The sequence below is a fragment of the Acinonyx jubatus genome, chromosome B3 (genome assembly GCF_027475565.1).
Source record: "Acinonyx jubatus isolate Ajub_Pintada_27869175 chromosome B3, VMU_Ajub_asm_v1.0, whole genome shotgun sequence".
In the NCBI taxonomy this organism is placed as follows: Eukaryota; Metazoa; Chordata; class Mammalia; order Carnivora; family Felidae; genus Acinonyx; species Acinonyx jubatus.
In genome coordinates this window covers 82,461,652-82,485,238 of record NC_069386.1, presented here as the reverse complement: position 1 = coordinate 82,485,238, position 23,587 = coordinate 82,461,652, and the positions used below count along the sequence as shown (strand labels likewise).

Genomic DNA, 23,587 nt, shown 5'->3' with positions numbered 1-23,587 from the left:
AACAAATCATTAGAAAATATTGGCACTTTCCATCAGCAACAAATTACCAGAACATCCCTCCTGACACTTCATCACACTACACTGATGCCGCATGATGCCTCATGACTCCCAGTGAAAAACACTACTCCAGTAGTTATTACAATACACTGGGAAACAAGAAACAAAAGACAAAAAATAAAGCCCCCCCCCCGCCCCCCACATTGGAGAATAACCCTTGTTCGGGCAGTAACTTACTTCTCTGTGCCTCAGTTCTCCTTGCATACAAAGTGAAAGCTACAAGAAATTCTCATGAAAATATTAATTGTTTAACATTATTGTTTTGAGAGTTTCAATTCAACAAAATAGGGAGGGAATCGAGTGTAGAAGGCCTTAAATGATTGGCTGAGGAGTTGGACTTTAATGTAACAAAGATGTGTAAAGATTATTAAACAGGGTAGCAGCATTATCATCAATGTCTGTGTGTTAGGAGGAAAACTAGCAGCAGTATGTAGAATGGAGGAAAGAGATGGAAATAAGAAAAGTTAGGAGAGGATTGAAAAGGTCAAACAGATACTGAGCGTAATTGCTGTGAAAGGGAGGAGAGGGGCGAGTGGGAGATTTAAGAGATAACACAGAAAATCAATTATAAATGTAACAATTTGTTACTAAATGGTGTGATGAGTGAGGGAGAAGAAGGAAGAATTTGTATAGGACTTTGAGGCTTCCGGTCTGAAAATTTAAAGATGCTGATGCCGTTAAGTGGCTGGAAGCACAAGGATAGCTTGGGTGTTTGAGTGTGTGCTTGTGTGTAAAGGTGACATGAGGCAAAGGTTTAGGAATAATTTGTCTCATCTTTTGGATTGGACACCCACGTGGTGCCATCCGGCTGGACAGTTAGAGTGGATTTGGAGGCACTTGTTCATACAAATGAAAGGAATACTCTTGTAACGCAAACAACTCATTTTTATAGTGCTCAACCATTAGTGCCCCAAACCCTGAGGTTATTACCTCATCAACAGTAAAAGCTTGATTACAGCTGACTGTGTGAAGGCCCTTAGTTCTCACAGTTTCTACTGGCAAAATATTAATTGCGATTAATTATCGTGTGGCATAATACAAAGACAAGATGACTTATTGTGGCTTCTGGAGAGCGCTTGCTTGGTTTTTTCACTGCAGCCCTCGGGGAAAGGGAACTGGACAGCTCCCCGGGTGGCATTGGGCTCCTTCCGGGTCAGAGCCGGCCAGCTGAGACGGGCCAGCAGCCATGTGGGTCTGGGCCTTTGGGGCCTTTCCGACCAGCGTGCTTCGACCTTGGGCGGAGGGCCCTGCCTTCCTTTTTCCTACCGCTCATGGCCCCCGGCCCTCGGCTCCAGGGCGGGGCGGAGCGGGCTGCTCCGAGGCCCCGCCCCCGCCTGCCGCCACCAGCCCCGCCCCTCCCGCTGCTGCCGGCTCTCTTCGGCCCCGCGGTGCGGTGCGCGCCTGCGCTGGCCCTAGACTCGGAGCAGCCATGATGGTGGGTGTTCTCAGCGGCGCCGAGCCCCGGGCGCGCGGTGGGGGCGGCGGGCGCGGGGCGGGCGCGGGGGCCGCGCCGGCCTGGCACTAATGTCTCCCTTTGTGTCTCCCCAACTCCATCTTCTCCCCCGGTGCGCCGGGCCCGGCAACCCCGCAGGAAGGCCTGGACGACGGCCCCGACTTCCTCTCGGAGGAGGACCGCGGAGTAAGTTCTGCCTCCTTCTCGCTGACGGGACCCTCCCGCCCCCGCCTTGGCCCCCGGGTGTGGTACCCGGAAGGGTCCCGGGTCCCACGGCCCCTTTCCCCCGCCGTCCTCCTTTCGGTTTCCTCGCTGCACCGCGCCCCGCCCTCCTGCAGCCCTTCCTCCCTCGGGGCCGCTCCGTTCTGATTTCCCGAGGACCCAGGACCGCTTGCTTGCCCCTGACTCAGACCCTCCGTTGGACCTCCTCCACCGCTTGGGTCGGGGCAGGTGGGGAAGTGGAGGTGGAGGCCGGAGCTGGATCCCTCCGTCCCCTCACCCTTGACACTTTCGGGGCTGTGAAAACCCATTCTCAGATCTTCTGGCGGCACCTTCTTGTGGACCTCCAACCCGCTGCCGCCCACCCTTCTCTCCTAAAACAGACATAGTACAAGCTTTTTCTAAATTACCCATTTGCAAGGAATTTCACTGTCGCGGAACCTTAACTCTTCTCCAGTATCCTGCCAGATTTTGCAAAGTGCTGGAAGCTCACGGTATCTTTACGTTTCTTACTGTCCAAAAAATACATCTTTTGCAGAGTTCCCTTGGTGGTAGTTTGAGGCCAATTGCATGCCACTTAAGAAAGGGCCTCCAGGCCTCCGATTCCTCCCTCCCACTCTCTCCACCCCCCCCCCCCATTTGCCTTGGCTCAAGGGTGTAATCTGTATAGTGCCTTGTACAAGTGAGCACTTGAAAAATATTGATGTATGATGATTGCAGCTCAGCAAGGTTCCTTGGTTCCATTACATTTAACAGACTGCACTTCAGTTTTCCATTTGCCTTTACTTATTCATGTTAGATGATGTGGGGGACCCATCAGTTAGTTGATTTTTGGCAGGTGATAAAATATTCTTGAAGGATATTATTGTTTTTTAAATATAAGCTGAGGTAGTATTAACTGATGAGCTTTATAAAGCTTTCAAATGATAAAAAGGATGCAGAGGGGGCTGCATACTTTTATAATTGATGTTTTAATAAATTTCTCAGTTTACACAAAAGCATCATTTAGAATTTCTAGTTAGTGTGAAAGCATCATACGTATGGATTTCTGGTTGTTTTAAATGTTTATTTATTGATTGATTTTGAGAGTGAGGGGCAGAGAGAGAGAGAGAGAATTGTAAGCAGGCTTCACACTCAGCATGGAGCCCAAAGCCTGGCTTGATCCCACCACCCTGGGATTATGACCTAAGCCAAAATCAAAAGTCGGATGCCCACCCAACTGAGCCACCCAGGCGCCTGTAGATTTCTGGTTATTTCTAAAAAAAAAATTAGTTTCTAATGAATTTTTAAAAAACTGTGTGTGTATATGCATCTTCTGGGATAAGACAGTGGAGTTAGATAGATGGTCACTTATAGATTACATTTAGGATTTTAAAATAGGGGAAACCACTAGAGTTGTGTAACGAAAGGAGATGAATTGATTATAGTCAAATTAAACTGATTTTTCTAAATATAAAGCAGTTGGCATTCTTTATTTAGATAACTTTGTGTCTAATTTTTGTGGTCTACCAGAAAAAGCAAACAGGATTTGCTTTCCTATAAAATCTGACTAATGTTGAGTAAAAATATTAATTTTTTTGAGTATTTATGTTGATATGAAAAGTATTTTCTGGTTAATATTCACGTTCACTGCCTTATGCCTTTGGTACAATTTGTTTATGAAATTGGAAGCACTTACGTAATGTGGCCAAAAACTTTTTTCATGTATTCCAAAATTGAAGGAAAAGGGAGACAAAGAGCATGCCTGACCAGGAGATTTTTGTAGAATTTTAGAGATGAAAATTTTAATATGAAAATGGAAAAAACATTACCATGAATTACAAAGCATTTAGAATGTCATGGTGAATATGTATATATGTCTGGTTCTTCCTTATTTTTGTCCTGTGGAACTGGATAAATCATAGTAATAATTATAGGTGTGCACTGTGTTAAGTACTGTTATAAGCATTGTTTCATTATATCCTCTCATCATCTTTGTGAAACTTAGTATTCGCCTTTTACACATGAAAAATCTGAACCTTGGAGAAACTAAGTGGTCTGAGGTCACACAACCAATGAGTGGGAGAGGTGGACTTTAAACCATGTTTCTGATGCCAGAACCAGTACAAGTATTTCTCAGAGTGGCCTTGAAACACTTGCTTCAGAATCACCTGAGGTGTTTGGAAAACAAAACAAAAGTTTCTGGGTTCTGCCCTCCTGAAACAGGGAGAAGGACAGATAACTACTTTTTTTTATATCTCGTTCCTTTTTCTTCTTTTTTTAATCCGAGTGTAATTGACATACACTACTTTTTCTTTCTCTTTTTTTTTTTAAATTTAAATCCAAGTTAGTTAACATATGGTGTAATAATGATTTCAGGAATAGAATTTAGTGATTCATCACTTACATATAACACCCCGTGCTCATCCCACCAAGTGCCCTCCTTAATACCCCTCGCCCATTTAGCCCATCCCCCCACCCACAACCCCTCCAGCAACCCTCAGTTTGTTCTCTGTATTTGAGTCTCTTGTGGTTTGTCTCCCTTTCTTTTTATATTATTCTTGCTTCCCTTCCCTTATGTTCATCTGTTTTGTATTTTAAATTTCACATGAGTGAAATCATATGATATTTGTCTTTCTCTGACTGACTCATTTCACTTAGCATAATACCCTCCACTTCCATCCACGTTGTTGCAAATGGCAAGATTTCATTCTTTTTGATCGCTGAGTAATATTCCATTGTGTGTGTGTGTGTGTGTGTGTGTGTGTGTGTGTGTGTGTGTGTATACACACACCACATCTTTATCCATTTAACTGTCAGTGGACATTTGGGCTCTTTCCATACTTTGGCTGTTGTCGATAGTGCTGCTATAAACATTGGATGCATGTGCCCTTTTGAATCAACATTTTTGTATCCGTTGGATAAGTACCTAGTAGTGCAATTGCTGGGTTGTAGGGTAGTTCTATTTTTAATTTTTTGAGGAACCTTCCTACTGTTTTCCAGAGTGGCTGCACCAGTTTGTATTCCTGCCAGCAGTGCAAAAGGTTCCTCTTTCTCTGCATCCTCACCAACATCTGCTGTTGCCTGAGTTGTTAATCTTAGCCATTCTGACAGGTGTGAGATGGTTTCTCATTATGGTTTTGATTTGTAGTTCCTTGCTGATTGAGGTTGAGTATTTTTTTCACATGTCTGTTGGCCATCTGGATGTCTTCTTTGGAGAAGTGTCTATTCATGTCATTTGCCCATTTCTTCACTGGATTATTTGTTTTTTGGGGTGTTGATTTTGATAAGTTTGTTACAGCTTTTGGGTACTAACCCTTTATTTGATATGTCATTTGCAAATATCATCTTCCATTCGTCGGTTGCCTTTTAGTTTTGTTGATTGTTTCCTTTACTGTGCAGAGGCTTTTTATCTTGATAAGGTCCCAATGGTTCATTTTTGCTTTTGTTTCCCTTGCATCTGGAAACCTGTCTAGTAAGAAGTTGCTGTGGGTGAGGTCAAAGAAGTTGTTGGCTGTTTTCTCCTCTAGGATTCCGATGGCTTCCTGTCTTACGTTTAGGTCTTTCATCCATTTTGAGTTTATTTTTGTGTATGGTGTAAGAAACTGGTCTAGGTTCATTCTTCTGCATGTCCCTGTCCAGTTTTCCCAATGCTGTTTGCTGAAGACTGTCTTTTCCATTGGGTATTCTTTCCCACTTTGTCAAAGATTAGTTGGCCATATGTTTGTGGGTCCATTTCTGGGTTTTCTGCTCTGTTCCATTGATCTGTGTGTGTGTGTTTGTGCCAGTACCGTGCTGTCTTGATGATTACAGCTTGTAATAGAGCTTGAAGTCCAGAATTGTGATGCCTAAGCAGCTTTGGTTTTCTTTTTCAGGATTGCTTTGGCTATTCAGGGTCTTTGCTGGTTCCATACAGATTTTAGGATTGTTTGTTCTAGCTCTGGACATATACTACTTTTTCAGCAAGCATCCAAGAAGTTTCTGTTGGGCACTGAACTTTGATTATAGCTTCAGTTATCCTGCTATTTCCTCATTTCAAGAACAGAAATATCTGGCCTGTTTAAATTTCCTTATATTGTGTTTGTCCTGATAGAAATAGGTTGTCATTAGAATTTTAAGCATTGTAATTTTAGTTTAGGTTATCTTGTTCAGCCTTTTAAGAATGAGAGTCTTGGGGCGCCTGGGTGGCTCAGTTGGTTGAGTGTCCGACTTCGGCTCAGGTCATGATCTCACGATCCGTGAGTTCGAGCCCTGCGTCGGGCTCTGTGCTGACAGCTCAGAGCCTGGAGCCCGTTTCAGATTCTGTGTCTCCCTCTCTCTCTGCCCTTCCCCTGTTCATGCTCTGTCTCTCTCTGTCTCAAAAATAAATAAACGTTAAAAAAAAAGAATGAGAGTCTTGATAGAGAAAAAGCATGAAGTGCATATATTGATAGGAATTTTGATATGAATCACAGATTCAAAAATAATGCAAGCATTTCATACAGAGCAGCAAGTAAGCAAAGTTAAAGTCAGTATTTTAAAATACATTTTTAGGGGTGCATAGGTTGCTCAGTCAGTTAAGTGTCCAACTCTTGATTTCAGCTTGGGTCATGATCTCACGGTTCATGGGTTCAAGCCCTGCTATTGGGCTCCGTGCAGAAAATGCAGAGCCTGCTTGGGATTCTTTCTCCCACTCTCTCTTCCCCTTCCCCACTCATGTGCTCACTCTCTCTCTCTTTCAAAATAAGTAAACTTAAGAAAAATAAGTAATAAAACACATTTTTAAGCAGCCTTAAATTTTCATGATGATATTTGGAACAGAAGAGAATCTTACAGCCTTAAGAAAATACTGTTTTATGAGTAACTTAAAAAGCAGCCTTTAAAAAATACACAGTATTGAAAAATACTGGCCATCCTGTAGCCATACCTCTACATAATAGGCTATTTTTTCCCCAAAATGAAAGACAGTAACATATTATTTAGTAAACAAATGAGCCCTTTGAACTGGACACATTTTGCTCTGATGTGCTTGTGCTTGTTAAATAAGAGCAGTGGGTGCCAGTGTGATAGCATAATTCTTAGCATTTGATTTTAGTTCTAAATAAAATGTTTATTGTTTTCAGCATTACTCCAGGTGGAGTAACTACAGCTCTCCTAGACTCCTAGTCTTACTCCTCCCCCTCTATTCCTTATCTTCGTTAATGTTATCATTTTCCATCGTGCAGGCAAGGAACCTGAATCATCCTTCATTTCCATATTAGTATAATCACTGAGGCCAGTTAATTTCATCTCAAAAATATTGTTTATCCCATCTTTCATTTGTATGGCCCTTCTTAATGTCCTTGCTGTTTCTTGCCTGGATTGTAGCAATTCCTGTCATTGGTCTGTGTCTCTTGTCTGTCTGCCTTCCGATCCAGCCTTGTTAGGTATTTCAAGTTACCTAACTAAAATGACTAAATCATATAATGCCACTAGTTAAAAGTACTTACTTGGACCCAGTTCTTTTGCAGTAAGGTTCAAACTCACACAAGCATTAAAAACCATGCATGACACTTTTAGTCTGGCTTATTTCTCAGTATGTCCTTCCCACACATACACACTCTAGACATACTCTAGTCCATTTGTCATTGCCCAGGCACCTCTGCACTTTAATGTCTGCTTTACGCATGCTTTTTAATGTTGTAGAGTGGCTTTTTTTTCTTCACATTTTTTTTTCCACTTGAAATTTGACTTGTTTTTGAAGACTTGGCCAGATGTTTGCATTTTCTTTTGTACCTACATAACAATTTGAATACATTCCACATTTATTGATAGTTGTTGTAGATAAAAATGTGACATCGATTATATTGGCAGAGGATAAGAAGATGAATGTTGGCAGAAGAAAAAGAAAGTTCCCGCCCTAAGACCATCACACTGTAGTGACAGACTTATGATAAAGTGCCATGGGAGTACAAAGGAGAGAGTGTTTACCTTTGAGAGAAGGGGAAGTAGTGAGGACATAATGATAGCTGCATGCCAACGTAGCATTTACTCTGTGCCAGCTACTTTCCATACATTAACTCAATTCTCAAACCCCTGTTAAGTAGTTGCTACTATTCTTTGGAAAGGAGAACTGAAGTTCAGAGACATTAAATAGCTTGTCCAAGGTTTTAACAGAGCTGGATTCAGACTCAGCCAGTCAAGCTGCAGGTCTGGCACTCTTAGCCACTATGCTATTACCTAAATGAACTAAGCCTTAAATATTGAGCAGGAATTTTGTAGGCTCTCAGGAAGAGGAAGGCTTGCCAGCAGACTGAATAGCATGAGTAAATAATTTGGTTCTACCTGGAGTACTTGTTCTTACAGGAAGCAGGGGCAGATATGGGACAAGGGCAGATATGTACAGATTAAGTGTAAGGTGCATAATAATTAAAATTCCAGTCAGTGTGAAGTCCTGAGGGATTTTAAGCTGGGAAAGGTCTATGCCTAGATGAAAATAGCATTGTAGATAACTGATGTGGAGGGTGGATTGATCCTTCCTTTCATAAAGCAGAGAAATCAGTTAACAGGCCGTTGCAACAGTCCAGATGAAAAATGATGAAGGTATAACTAAGGCAGTGAAATAGGGGATGAAGGAAGGGACATAGCAAAGAGATGTTTAGGAGATAGATTTAACAGGGCATAGTGACTGAATAAGTACATGGGCTGGGCAAAGGAAAAAGAGAAAATGAGGAATGCAGGAGAGAGAAACAGAAGGTTAGATAATATGTTTGGTTTCATATATGTTGGATTCGAAGTGCCTATAAGGCATTTAATCCCTTTCCTGCCAAACTAGAATGTAAGATCTGTGAGGATGAGGATTGTGTCTTCACTGCTCTATCCCTAGCACCTAGGACAGTGGTTTGTACACTGAAGTCATTTATTTGTTAATAAGTGAATACATCCAGGTGGGTATGTCTAGTTGGTAGGGTGAAAGTATAATTGGGAACTTAGAATAAGAGGTCTGAGTTGATGATACAAATTTAGGAGTTATAGTCAAGGACGACTGAGATTGCCCAGCTAGATAGCACTGTAGAAACCAACATTTAAGGGTTATAGAGAAGAAATGGATCGATTGACAGGGCTGAGAGAGGTAGGAAGAGTATGAGAGAAGTCCCCAGAAGGTGAGAGAGTTTAAAGGAAGTGGACAGAATGATCACCAAGGCAAAATACTCCAGAGAAGTCAAGAACACTAAAAAGTATTGGATTTGGAAATTAGGTGCTCAGTGTGTGAAGGGTTTGTGGGACCGAGGCTAACTTGACTAGAAGAGCAGTATATGAACAGGTTGTGGAGCAGACAGGATGATTAAATGCTCAGGTGGGCAGACAATTCTGCCCTCCACAGGATACCACTTATGAGAAAGTGGAGAAGATGATGAGGCTAGAAGAGTTTATTGATGGGTCTAAGGAAAAAACAGCTGCTAGTGTTTATTTCTTTGGGATGTGGGAAACAAAGTCACTTGTTGAGAGTGGGCGTGGAAATATAGATGGTTGAGGTAGTAAAAGTTTGGTGTAGTTGCTGAAAGGAATCAGAAGGGGAGCTGAACAGATCTTTCCAGGAGTGTTGAGTGGTTTTAAGAGCCTAATGCAATTTGAAGACCATTAATTTGTATTCGACCAGTTGTGACTTCTCTAGCCACACTCAGCAGCTCAGAAAGCAAAGATGATTGTTGAATTGATCCTGATTGTGGGAATTTGCAAGCCAAGTATGGCAGAAAGAGCAATGAGAATTGTTAGGACCAATAAGAAAAGTATTGGAGTGATACACCATGCAGTGGGGTGGAAGAGGAGGGAAGCAGAGAGAGGGGTAACAGGCTGGAGATACATGGAAAGGTCACGGGACAGGAGGTATTGATAAGGTTAAATTGTACACATAGTAAAAACTGTTAAGGAAAAGAGAATAGGAAACACTTAATTTTTGTGTTTTATTACATAAAGTTGATTTGTGTTCCTCACTACAGATTTCTTGAAGGCAAGGCTTTTTGTTCACCTTATATATTCCATAATACCTAGGACTGTTTGAATATACTTTTAAGTTCATTAAAAAGTTTATTAAATAAATGTGTATTAGTATATTGTGTAAAGAGTAAAGTGTTGTATTTGTACACTTGTACATTTGTATTAACTTTGACTTAGAGGGAATGCAGAGGTGAACACCATTAGTACTTCCCTCCCTAGTAATACCCTAGTAATATTTTATTGTGTCTGATATGGTATGTGAGAGGAAGTCTGCTTGCAAATGCCAGCTGTAACTTTATCTAGCCACATACAGCAAGCAGTTCAAAGTGTAAACGCAGAGAGTTGATGGTTGAATTGATACTAATTATGGGAATTTGCAAACCAGGTATAGTATATGAGAGAAAATCTGGCTGCAAATGCCAGTTTCCAGAAAATGTATATATAATCAAGCATTGATTTGACTGCTCAGTATAAGATGTACAGTAATAATAAAAATTATGTATTAACAGGACTTCCAAAATCATATTTGTGCTAGGAGTTAAATAAATTTAAAATTTGGCCTGAATTCGTGAGCCTAATGAAATTTACTTCTGTCTGTCTCAGGGGTTTTCTGTTGATTATACTCTTAATTACAGTTTCTTAGCCCAGTTATGGTTACCACCTTTCTTTCTACTCTTCTCTACATTCAATAAATATTTATTGAGGTCCACCACTGGGCATATAGCAATGAACAAAATAAAAATCTGTGTCCTTACAGACCTGACATTATAGTTATGGAGGACTGTTAAAAAAATAAAATATAGTAGATGGTAAACAAGTACTAGGAAAAAAATGAGGTGTGGGGTGCATGAGTAGCTCAGTCAGGTAAGCATCAAACTCTGGATTTTGGCTCAGGTCATGATCTCAAGGTGTTGTGGGATTGAGCCCTGAGTCAGGCTCTGCACTGACAGCACCTAGCCTGCTTGGGATTCTCTCTCTCCCTCTTCTCCTTTCCCCTGCTTGTGCACATGCTCGCTCTCTCTCTCTCTCAAAATAAATAAATATTGGGGTGCCTGGGTGGCTCATTCGATTAAGTATCTGACTTCAGCTCAGGCCATGATCTTGAGGTTTGTGAGTTCGAGCCTCATGTCATGCTCTCTGCTGGCTTTCTGCTGGCTCCCCACTGTCAGTACAGAGCCTACTTTAGATCCTCTGTCTCCCTCTCTCTCTCTGTCCCTCCCCTGCTCTCTCTCAAATAAATAAACAATAAGTTAAATAAACAAATATTTTTAAAGGGGGGATAGGGATTTGTTTGGGGGTGGAGGGGAGTTGAGTTGTAGTCTTAGGGTTGCCAGGAAAGGCTTTCTTGAAAAGGTGACATTTTGGTAAATAACTTGAAGGAAATGAAGGAGTGAGTCATGCAGATAGATACCTGGGGGCAGAATGTTCCAGGTAGAGGGATCAGTGAATGCAATGACTCCTGAGGTGGCAGTATGCTTCTGTATTTAAGGGGCAACAAAGAGGCCATATGGCAGGGCTGCAGTCAGCCAGAGGAATAATAGATTAGCCTGAGAGATGATGTCCGATGCAGACTTTGTAGGGCCTGGTAGACTTTGGCTTTTCTTCAAGTAGGGACCCCTAGGTTTTGAGCTGAGGAATGATTTTTTGTTTAATAGGATTATAAGGGCTAGATTAAAGATGGAAAAGGACAGAAGCAAGACACCATTTGGGAGGCTATACAGTAGTCAGTTATTTTCCTTTTCTTCCTTCCTCCATCCATCCATCTCTGTACATTTGCTTTTCTGGCAAAAGATGAACAACTAATTTTTTAGAAATGTTCTAAAGTAGATACTTTATAGTAAATGAGTCAGTATACTAAACTAGTAGTGAATGTTTTCTTTACTAAAAATTACATGTGGAAAATTAATCAGCAATAGGACAGTGTCTTCCAAATTATCTTTTTAATGGTACTGTATTTATGTTGCTTAATCCATTTGCTCTGTCTTGTCTTTTTCTTGACCATGACACTAATGTTTAACCTAGCCAGTCTTTGACAAAAGACTGCAACGTTTGTCAGCCCAGATGAGGATGAAACTGGTGAATGTAGTCTAATGAGAATTTCTTCACTTACCTCATTAATTTCAAAAAGTTAATTAAATGTTGATGAATCATAAGTTGTTTGCTTTCACTCTTTCCCTTAATAAAAACTAACATTAACTTTTCTCTAAAAAAAGAATACATGCCTGAAAAATCTTGTGTATATTTTATGAAATTAATATTAAATTTACAATAAAAATATATCAAATCTAAGGCACAATTGACTGGAAGGTATACTTTATATGCTACTAAGAAAGAAAAAAGATTGCCAATTAAACTGGAGTTTGTCATCAGTTATAAGGCATTCCTATTTCAGATGTTAAAATGTGCAAAGTATGCATCTAGAATTGATGAAATAATAGCAGATTAGCTTTCATTGGAAATTTTGTATTTGTGTAGGGGATGATTTCATTTATTGGCTGGCTTTTCCATTACACATCTTAGTTATTAGAAACAGGGCTTAAAACAAAACAAAACAAAACACCCTGATGTGTGTGAAGCAAATCTATTGTCAAACAAAATATTCCTTTTTGTTTCCTTTTCTCTGTAAGCTCGGAAATGGAAAAAAAAAATTGAGATGTGAAACTGATATTTTGAACCTATTATGAAATATAAATTAAAGGAGTCACAATCTCAGCATCAGCAGTTTGCTGTGACCCTATTTATGTGTGATTCATGCGCTTTTCCTGAGATCAGTTCTAGAACATACTTGCTAAAAGAATGAAAAAGACAAATGATAGATTGGATTAATAGCTGTAAGACCATATGTGAAGGGCTACAAGCTTTCATAAGGCATACAAAAGAATTTATAGAAGAGTTAGAAAAAAAAGTAGAAACGTAAAAGTAATGGGAATTTCTGGGGATGATTGTGGTCATGATTACAGGCGTGTAACCTGTGTATTTGTCAAGACTCTTCAAATTACATACTTAAAACCTGTGTTTCGTTGTATGTAAGGTATACCTGAAAAGAGAGAATCCAAGAACAAAAACAGTAAATACATAACTTAAGAATATTTGTTACCAAAAAAAGTTACAATTTAAAAAAGCCAAGCGTTGTGCTATCAGAAAAAAGGAGGCAAGTATATTTGATATACAGAGATAAGGAAATGGAAGAAAGAAATAATTGGGAATAACTTTGAATTGGAAGAATAAATAACAGCTATTCAGATGTAGAAATCCTGAAAATTGATAATACAACAGTTAAAATCTGAAAATTAAAATGTACATACAGATATAACACCTGGGAACAATGTTTTATATAATCATTAAAAACAAAATATTAGCAGTTGAGTTGAAGTTTTCAAAGATTGTAAAGGCAAAGACAACCCTGTAAGTCTAGGCTAGGGTTTCCAAACACAGTTTTTAAGGCTTTTCCTTGATGATTGTTTTGATAAACCTGTGATCAGGCCTGGGGTTCTGTATTTTTAACAAGTACCCAGGTTGATGCCTATCAGTTGTTTTTGGGAAATGCTTGACAAGGCAGAGAAAACATAAGAAAAGCCAAGATTATTCCAAAAATCGTAATGATAAATTTATTAATTTCCTGTGGCTGCTCTAACAAATTACTACAAATCTGATCACTGAATACAGCAGAAATGTATTGTCTTCACAGTTCTGTAGGCCGGAAGTCCGAAAACAGGATCACTGAACTGAAATCAAGGTGTCAGCAGGGCCATGCTCCCTGGGATTCTAGGGAAGAATTTGTTGCTTGTCCCTTCTGGTTTCTGGTGGCTGCCAGCAAACCTTAGCTTGTGGCTGGATCACTCTAATCTCTGCATCCATAGTCCTGTTGCCCTCCCCTTTGTCTGTGTCTAATCTCTTTGCACCTCTTATAAGGATATCTGTAACTGCATTGAAGGCCCATTTGGGAAATCCAGGATAATCTCCCCATCTCAAGATTCTTAATTTAATCACACCTGCAGAGCCTTTTTTTTTTTTTTTTTTTGACCATATAAGGTAATGTCCACAGGTTCCAGATATTTGGATGTGCATGTTTTGGGGGGAGCCATTATTCACTCTACCACAATAAGCATCTTAAAAGTGTCCTGATTGTGAGTAAAGAGAAAAAAGGAAACACTTCTTTTTTTTTTCCTTTTAATGTTTGTTTATTTATTTGTTTGTTTATTTGAGAGAGAAACCTCAAGCAGTCTCCACACTGTCAGCCCAGAGCCAAATGTGGGGCTCAATACCACTCAATAAACCATGAAATCATGACCTGAGCTGAAATCAAGAGTCAGATGCTTAACTGACTAAGCCACCCAGGTGCCCCTCAAGGCAACTCTTAATTTCATTTCTTTTATCAGACAATGGGTTGCATATAGCATTGAGTACAATAACAAATTTTTAAATAATTTATGTAAGTTTATAGTATAAACTTTAAAAAAGATGATTACTGATGAAATTTAACTTAATATAAACTTAAGTTACCTATAAAGTTTTTACTAAAGGCCATCAGAGATAGTACTACATAATTTAAGTGGTTTTTTTTTTTAAGTTTATTTATTTATTTTGAGAGAGAGGATCTCAAGCAGGTTCTGAGTTTTCAGCACAATCTCCCAAACCATGAGATCATGACCTGAGCTGAAATCAAGAGTAGGGCACTTAACCAACAGAGCCATTCAGGCACCCCAGTACCATGTAATTTATTTTTTTCTTAAAAATGTTTTTGATGTTTATTGTCGAAAGAGCACGAGCAGGGGAGGGGCAGAGTGAGAGAGAGACAGAGAGAGAATCCAAAGCAGGCTCAACATGGGGTTTGAACTCATGAACCACGAGATCATGACCTAAACTAAAGTTGGACGCTCAACTGACTGAGCCACCAAGGCACCCCTGTAATGGTCTTTATCTTTTAAAAACAGGTCTACTCAATCTAGAACCAATAGTACAGAAGTGAAATGTTACTTTTGTTCATTACTGATGGAAGTTAAACAACTATTTAATGAAAAAATTCCTAAAATTAATATTTTAATAGGTCATGGGATTTCCATTTTAAGGGGGCTCCCCACCATTTGTAAAAGTAATGCATGCATATTGTGGACAATTGGGACAATGAAGGAATATATAAAGAAAATCCACTGATGGTCACATTTTGTTATATTTCCTATAAGCCTTTTATGTATGCATTTTTTTTGTTTATTTATTTTGAGAGAGAAAGAGAAAAATGCGAGCGAGGGAGGGGCAGAGAGAGAGGGACAGAAAGAATCCCAAGCAGGCTCCATGCTGTCAGCATAGAGCCCAATGCAGGGCTCGATCTCACAAACCGTGAAACCATGACCTGAGCTGAAATCAAGAGTCGGACACCGACTGAGCTACCTAGGTGCCCCTGCACTTTTAAATATATGACTGAGGTCATAAACAATTCTGTTTCCAGCATTTTTTTCCTTTTACATTGTAATTAAAATTTGAAATGCTGATGATTAGGTGAGATTCCCAAAGTAAGACCTGGGTTTTACAATTGGAGTATTTGAAGCAGGCTGGGTAGTTAATTAGACTTTAAATATTTCATATCTTTGCAGCTGGCTAAGACTTTATTTTCATCTTTTAGTGTGTTTGATTTTTTTTATAGGTTTCCAAATTAGTCAAACATTTTAGAATGCATATTTGTTTAAAGGGGAAGAATATAGATGAAATTTAAGAATTATAAATATGGTAAGAATTAGAGGGGTGCCTGGCTGGCTCAGTCAGAGCATGTGACTCTTGATCTTGGGATTGTGAGTTGGAGCCCCACGTTGGTGATAGAGTTTACTTTAAAGAAAAAAGGTGGGGGGGGGGGTGCCTGGATGGCTCAGTTGGTTAAGATTTTAGTTTAGGTCATGATCTCACAGTTCATGAGTTTGAGCCACGTGTCAGGCTCCTCCCCCGCTCAAGTGTACACGAGGTCTCTCTCTCTCAAAATAAATAAACTTGAAAAAAAGAATTATAGAGAAGTCTTCTCATAGACAAGTAAATGGAAGCACTACATAGAGAACGTATTCAATCGTTTAAATATATTAAAGCTTGTAGAGTAAAATGTGAGATTTAATTCCTACACAGGAGGTAGTTATTGAGTATTATGTTGCCATTTTTAGCACTATAAATATGTTATATGTAATATATTTAATAGTTTCATTGTAAATTCCTGAACTAAAATAAGCAGTAGAGTTAAAATTATTAGCCTTTTCATTATTTTTCTTGTTCTAAAAGGTAGATACTTTCCTTAATTTTAGGACACTTGAATGTTAATGAACCATCTTCTTGGAAAATAGTTTATTTTATGTATTTATTTCTTTCAAACAAAAGGTCCTGCATATTTATTACTGAATCACCTTCTGGTGCAGAAGCATAGTAACAGAGAAGAATCATTTTTCTAGTAAAACATGTTTATTGTTGAGGTGGTAGTGATGTTTACAGAGTGATAGAATACAAGTATGTAACCTTCATGCAGCATAAATATATATGCCATCTCATGTGCTATCCATTCTAGACCAGCTTGGTTCTTCTCCAGTGCCTCCTCTTGGAGTTGTACCTGATTTTATTACCAGTTTTCATCCGAATTCACTGGGGAATGGGATGATTCTGCTTTTGTTTCTTGGCCACGTTTTTTTTTGTTGTTTGTTTTTTTGTTTTAATCTTTATTTTTGAGAGAAAGAGAGACAGAATGTGAATGGGGGAGGGGCAGAGAGAGAGGGAGACAACAGAATCCGAAGCAGGCTCCAGGCTCTGAGCTGTCAGCACAGAGCCCGACGTGGGGCTCGAACTCACGAAACGTGAGCTCATGACCTGAGACGAAGTCGGACACTTAACCGACTGAGCCACCCAGGCGCCCCTGTTTCTTGGCCACATTTTAAGCGTGATTCTGCAAGTCTTGTGAGAAGACCCAAATCAGAGTATATTAATGTGCAGAGATGGGATCCAAACCCAGGTCATCCAAGCTCCTAGGCTAGGGTACCTTCCAGACTTCCCTGCTGCTACCCATGGTAAGAAGCAGTTAACTTCACACACCACAATGGCAGAGAAGAGGAGAGAGAAAAAATAGTTTACTTTTTGAGTGAAATTATAATGAATAATGGTTATCCCATTGACTCATACAAAGCGTAGTTGAATACTATAGAATGAAAAATTGATTAAGGTGATAACATACCCAAATAACCTGCCCTTCAAAATATGTATGTAGTTCTAATGAACTTGAGTACTTTTTTAGATTTAAGATTATTTTGTTTTGTTTTGTTTTTGCATTGTGTTAATGTCTGAGAAAAGAATGAGATTCTATAAATGCCCATAGGATTTTTATTAAGGTGTTATCTTTTTCTAGCTTAAAGCAATAAATGTAGATCTTCAAAGTGATGCTGCTCTGCAAGTGGACATTTCCGATGCTCTGAGTGAGAGAGATAAAGTAAAATTCACCGTTCACACAAAGGTAAATGTGATTTTGTACTTGTACTATTTTAGCTATTTATTGTGCAGATGTTATATATGTGATAATATATTGACTGAACTTTGGTTTTGAACATAATTAGAAGTAAACTATATTTTAGTTTATAAGCTACTGCTTTTATTGTAACAGTTTTAAGGAAGTGTACTTGTTAAATTTTTTTTTAATTTTTTAAGTTTATTTATTTATTTAGAGAGTATCCGTGAGGGAGGGAGGGAGGGGCAGAGAAAGAGGGAGAGAGAGAGAATCCCAAGCAGGCTTCGGGCACGCAGGGCTCCATCCCACAAATTGTGAGATCATGACCTGAGCCAAAGTCAGGAGTTAGACCCTTAACCAACTGAGCCATCCAGGTGCCCCAGGGAAATGTACTTTTTTTAAAAAATGCACTTTTTAAAGACTAACATTTACGAATTACTCACAAAACCTAGGTGTAATGCAGATTTAATTTTCTCTAGACTTCTATTAATATCTTTCATCATTCTTGTTTTCAATTTTGTTTTGTTCTTTCAGTTAATTAAATTACTGTCTTACAAATTATTTTCTTCTTGGATTTCAGTTTTTAGGCATATTTTCAGACTGTAGATCTATTTTTCTTTGAATAGTTGAGTTTGATATATATTAGTAAGACAACTTTTAAATGGTGGTAGCAGTAGAGTATAATAAGTCTGTCAAATTATTTTCTTAAACATCTCAGGATAATTTTGTCTGATGTCTCCGAGTTTTCATAATAGAGTTTAAAAGTGCTGATAATCTTTCGCATGAGACTAATTTACAAAAATAAGATAAAAAATATTTACTAAAAGCCTTTTAGTGCAATTTTGATTTTTATTCAAGAGAATCTCTGTCTTTGCAGAGTTCGTTGCCAAATTTTAAACAAAATGAGTTTTCTGTTGTTCGGCAACATGAGGAATTTATCTGGCTTCATGATTCCTTCGTTGAAAATGAAGACTATGCAGGTTATATTGTGAGTATTGGGGTTCCATTTTAATCCCATTTTCTAGGAGCTTTTTAGGTACTTTATTATGTGTTAAATTTTTAGTGAACTGGTATAATTTTTTTAAATTGCCAATTAGAAAACACAATGTACGATCACCTTTTATCCTAAATTGCCTAGTTTGAAAGTGTGGAGATATGGCTATGTTATGCTTCTTCATTTAAATTTAAATTCTTATTGTTTACTGGAAGTGAAATGGGTTTTTCCTAGGGATTAATTAAGGGGATGTTACAAACCATACTGGTTTTGAACACTTAGGTAGACAAATACTTAGAGTTGGAGGTACCTTAAGAAGTCATCTAATCTAAGTATGTACCGGATGTTGTGCCTTAGCCATTGTCCACACTCAGATTCCTGAAATTTAGTTTCATTTGATATCCTTGAAATTATCCTGACTTGATTCTTTCTCCATCCTTGTGGCTACTCCTTCTCAGTCATTTGCTTTTTCTTTGTGTAACTCAAAATTTGGTTGACCACTGGCCGTACATTTTTTTCTTTTTTTCTTTAAAAAAAATTACCAGTTTATATAAAGGATACAACCAGACAGCCCAAAGATGCATAGGACAAGGTACAGGGATCGGGGTTGGGGCATAACTTTCATGCCCTCTCCAGGTATACCACCTTCCACCTCCGTAGCATGTCAGTGTGTTCACCAAACTGGAAACTCCTTCTTCTCTTCCCATCTTATTTCCACCTTTTCTTCCTCATCTTGTCTAATGGCATTTTCTTACTACAATTTCCTTCTATAGACTAAACACTCCTCAAAGATCAAGACCATCTTTGCTTGTTTTTTTTAAGATTTTTTTTATTATTACACTATATGTTAACTAACTTGGATGTAAATCTTAAAAAATAAAGATAAGTAAAAAAAATACTTAATCACATATAAAAAAGTTTGTTTTTTGTTTTTTTTTTTTTTTTTCAAATTATTTTAGCTAGCAGGAACAGGGAAGAGGGGCAGAGAGAGAGAGAGAATCTTAAGCAGAGTCTATGCTCAGCACAGAGCCTGACACAGCGCTTGACCCCATCACACTGAGATCATGACCTGAGCCAAAATCAAGAGCCAGATGCTCAACCAATTCAGCCACCCAGGACCCAGGCACCCTAAGGTAGATAGATAGATAGATAGATAGATAGATAGATAGATAGATAGATAATTACTTATTTTGGAGAGAATGCAGGTGGGGGAGGAGCAGGGAGAGGGGGACAGAGGATCTGAAGGGAGCTCTGTGCTGACAGGCTGACAGCAGCAAGTCCGACGTGGGGCTCAAACTCACAAACCTTGAGATCATGACCTGAGCCAAAGTCGGATGCTCAACCGACTGAGCCACCCAGGTGCCCCTATTTATTTATTTTTAGTGTTTATTTATTTTGAGAGAGAGAACATACATATGAGAAAGGGAGGGGCAGAGAGACAGGTAGAGAGAATCTTAAGCCGGCTCCATGCTCAGGAGCCCAGCGAGGGGCTCAGTCTCACAGCTGCAAGATCACAATCTGAGCCAATATCAAGAGTCAGACGTTTGACTGAGCCACCCAGGCCCCTGCTCCAAGATTTTATTTATTTATTTGTTTTTATTTTTAAAATTTTTTTTTCAACGTTTATTTATTTTTGGGACAGAGAGAGACAGAGCATGAACGGGGGAGGGGCAGAGAGAGAGGGAGACACAGAATCGGAAACAGGCTCCAGGCTCTGAGCCATCAGCCCAGAGCCTGACGCGGGGCTCGAACTCACGGACCGCGAGATTGTGACCTGGCTGAAGTCGGATGCTTAACCGACTGCGCCACCCAGGCGCCCCCAAGATTTTATTTTTAAGTGATCTTTACACCCAGTATGGGGCTTGAACTCACAACCCTAAGATTAGGAGTCGCATACTCTACCAACTGTGTCAGCCAGGCACCCAAGACCATGTCTTGTTTATCTTTATATGCACATTGTTCAGTATCATGCCTGGTGCATAGTAGATGTGAATATGTGCTTAGCTGTACTTGATGCTTCCTTCCCTATTGCTTTCCTCAAGCATAACTCTTTTCTTGTATTCATTCTTTAACTTTTCCTCTACTTATCTTTTCTTCTTGCTTTCTTTGCTTTCCATCATTTTCCCTTAACAATTCTTATTTGTAAGCCCTTCCTTTTAAGGTAAACTTTTTTCTTCTATCCTTCCCTTGAAAGATATGTCTCTTCTAGATAATATATTTTTACTTAAGATAAGTATTTACTCACCCCCTTACTGTGAGTGAATGGAATGAGGTTAGTCATTAATCTCTGTTTTGTTGTCTTGGTTTTAAGTCCGTGCTCTATGCTTCTGGTGCACTCCTCCAGTTAAGGAACCCTTTTTAACATCCCTTGCTGGATTGTACTGTTGGCATCCATGAATTTAAGAAACATAGAATAGCATAAAGCTACTATGAATTCATTAATTTAAAAATTTATGTTTGTATTTGATCAAACTATTTACATACTTCTGAAAATTGGTATGCATATTAATTTAGTGTATAGTCAGAGCTTAATGTGTTTATACATTTGAAGACTCTAGGTTGCCACATAGGAATCTGCAGATTAAAGTTTGGGAACTACTGTTCTAATACTAGAAAATAGTGCTCTGCCATATTTCTTCCTTGTGCAAAGGACCTAATCAAATTTTCTAACCTGAATTGAGATATTCCTGGTGCCATGTTCATTCAAGATGTCTTTAGCTCTCCCAGACACAGTCTTTTATGGTAGCAGTAGAACAGTTGCTGTGAAAACTAAAAGTCTTTAAAATTAGTGATTTGGTTTTCTTACAGATCCCACCAGCACCACCAAGACCTGACTTCGATGCTTCAAGGGAAAAACTGCAGAAGCTTGGAGAAGGAGAAGGGTCCATGACAAAGGAAGAATTCACAAAGATGAAACAGGAACTGGAAGCGTATGTGATTTTTGTTGTTGGTTTTGTTAATTGTGCTTATTTTAACGCCTTTTTTCTGTGCTCTCTGATATCCCATCCTTTTAATCATTTCACCACAGTGACCCTTTCTGAAAGATGCAGGTTTAAGCCAAACAACCAGTTTTAATGATCATGATCAGAGCCTACAGGAAAATTATAGAATAATTGCCTACATTGTAAAATTCTTTAAATTAATGTTTTAAATAGACTCTGAAAATTGAAAATGGGGGGTCCAAAACTTTATTTAAAAATAGTAGAAAGGGAAATAGGACTTTTTGAAGCAGAATATAAGTTGTTTTGGTTTTTATCTACAAGGCCTTAGTCATTGCCAACCTGGTTTTCTTTTTTCGATGTGTGCATACTACCCAAACTTCTGTTTTCTGTTTCTCATAGAAATATGCACCGAGCAACTCTGCACATACTCTGTTTTCTTTTTTAAAAAGTGTGTGTGTGTGTGTGTGTGTGTGTACGCATGTGTGTGCACGCGTGCACTTGTCTAAATGGCTGTGTCTGTGTTTAATTTTTGCCCTCTTTCTTTCTGCCTATGGCTTCTGGCTAAGGGGAAAAGAATAGGAGCAAAGTAAAAGGAGAATAGTTTTAAAATGTTTTTCATTAAATGATTATTAGTTTCACATATACTAGAAATGCATTAAATCTTTGAAAAAACTGGAGATAACTTCTGTTTTGCGTTTAGCATATTTGCTGAAAATGCAGAATCTTTCCCTTCTTATTAGACATTTGAAGTAATTTTAGATTTACAGGATATGGTTTTCTGTATTTTGAGAGCAGTACAAGTAAACACTTTCCCTTGTATCATCATCACCTCCATCACTCTTTTTCTGATCATTTCTCCTCTTCATTCATTTCCTTTTCTCCTCTTCCACTTAGTTTCAGTTTTTAAGCATATATGCACCTGGCTACTAGACTCCTCTTCAGAATGCTAAACTCGTTTGACAAGATAAATTAGCAAAGTAGATCTTTTTTGTCGAAGTGTAAGGTGACATATTTTAAGATTTTTGTCCATGCTGGGTGCAAGCAACAGTCTGAGAGACAGAGATACATACTTTTATAGTTATAAGACTGAAAACTGGAAATTAGCAGAGCACGTTAATATTAAAGAATCTGTGGTTTTCCAGTGGCCCTGATCATGATTCTTTTGTGGTCTGGTTAGGGGTTGGATAACAGAGAACCTTGGGTTTATTCTACTGCTACCTCCATCCTCTGCATCCTTCTTTTTTGTCTTCACTGAATGACTACCCTCACAGAGATCAAACTTCTCCCAACATTGGTCCTGCTGGTTTGCTGGTATGTAAAATTTATCCTCCTTGCACGTAGTTGAAGCAAGAATATTGGGCCTTTTCCTTGAGTGTTTCTTTTTTCAAACTGACGTATATTACTATATGATCACTGTGATTCACTGATGAAATTAAAATATTTTAAACATAATTTTCCAATGTAATGACAAAAATTAGTCTCTCTGTGGTGTGCTTTTTTTCTTGTGTGTTTGGGTCATTAGATGAAAATAATTATTAATGTTGAAAATATGCTTACTGAGGTTTGAGTTTAGATTTTTTTTTGTACACAGGTATTTAAAAGCAGTAATTATTGAGAAATTGATCCATAAAGATTGTATCAAATAATTTGTAGTGTACTTTCTCTGGAGCTGAAAACAAACACCCCTATAGTTATCTTTAACATCAACTTGCATAGGAAGAAAAGTTCATAAAACTTAAAAATATTAACATTTAAATATAATAAATACTATTAACTAGCATGAAGTCTTTTCAGAGCTGGATTTTGTACATTTTATTAACAGTTCAACTAAAACCTTTGTTTACATGGATTATATATTTGTATCTTTAATTTTGCATTTAGAATAATTTGGAGTATTTGTTGAAAACTGTTACGGACTATTTTCTAGTTGATGCAGTGTTTTACCTTTAATTATGTGTATTGTTTCTAGTGAATATTTGGCAATATTCAAGAAGACTGTTGCAATGCATGAAGTGTTCCTATGTCGTGTGGCAGCACATCCTATTTTGAGAAAAGACTTAAATTTCCATGTCTTCTTGGAATATAATCAAGATGTGAGTATTGATTAAAGCAGTAATCAAGGTTTATTTTTAGAGTCACTGTAAAAGGCAGGGAGTAGTTAGAAAAAACCCTTTTTTTGTAATGTTCTTATTTTTCAAGGTAGTGTAAAATGACATTTTTTTAGTGGTAATAGAGTATTTCAATACAACTAGAGAAGAAATGAAGAAATTGAAGAAATGAGGCTAAATCATGTTACTGCATGGGACATTGATTTTCATCCTGAATTGTGAACCTCTTAAGAAATAGGATTATCAACTTGATCGTTTCCTAAATTTGAGTTTGAAGTTTTCTGAAATTCCAGGGAGGTGCTTGAGCTAAAGAATTCTAGATTACTTTAGGGTTAATCATTGCCTTTTGATCTGTTTAACTGACCTTTTTCAGTGCCAATTGCTCCTAATCTTCCTCCTTCCCTGCCTGAAAACTCT

The 23,587-nt window shown here is 38.5% G+C and overlaps 1 protein-coding gene across 1 annotated transcript in view; it reads left to right on the top strand.

Annotated features, from left to right (window-relative positions):
• The first annotated feature begins 1,333 nt into the window (after nt 1-1,333).
• SNX6 (sorting nexin 6) overlaps nt 1,334-23,587 on the top strand; it is a 61,821-nt gene continuing 39,567 nt past the window's right edge. The window contains exons 1-6 of the mRNA XM_053224355.1: nt 1,334-1,492; nt 1,649-1,696; nt 17,031-17,135; nt 18,004-18,114; nt 20,929-21,050; nt 23,032-23,155. Of these exons, the coding sequence (XP_053080330.1) occupies nt 1,487-1,492; nt 1,649-1,696; nt 17,031-17,135; nt 18,004-18,114; nt 20,929-21,050; nt 23,032-23,155 (516 nt within the window). The 5' untranslated portion in view covers nt 1,334-1,486. The remainder of the gene's footprint in view (nt 1,493-1,648; nt 1,697-17,030; nt 17,136-18,003; nt 18,115-20,928; nt 21,051-23,031; nt 23,156-23,587) is intronic.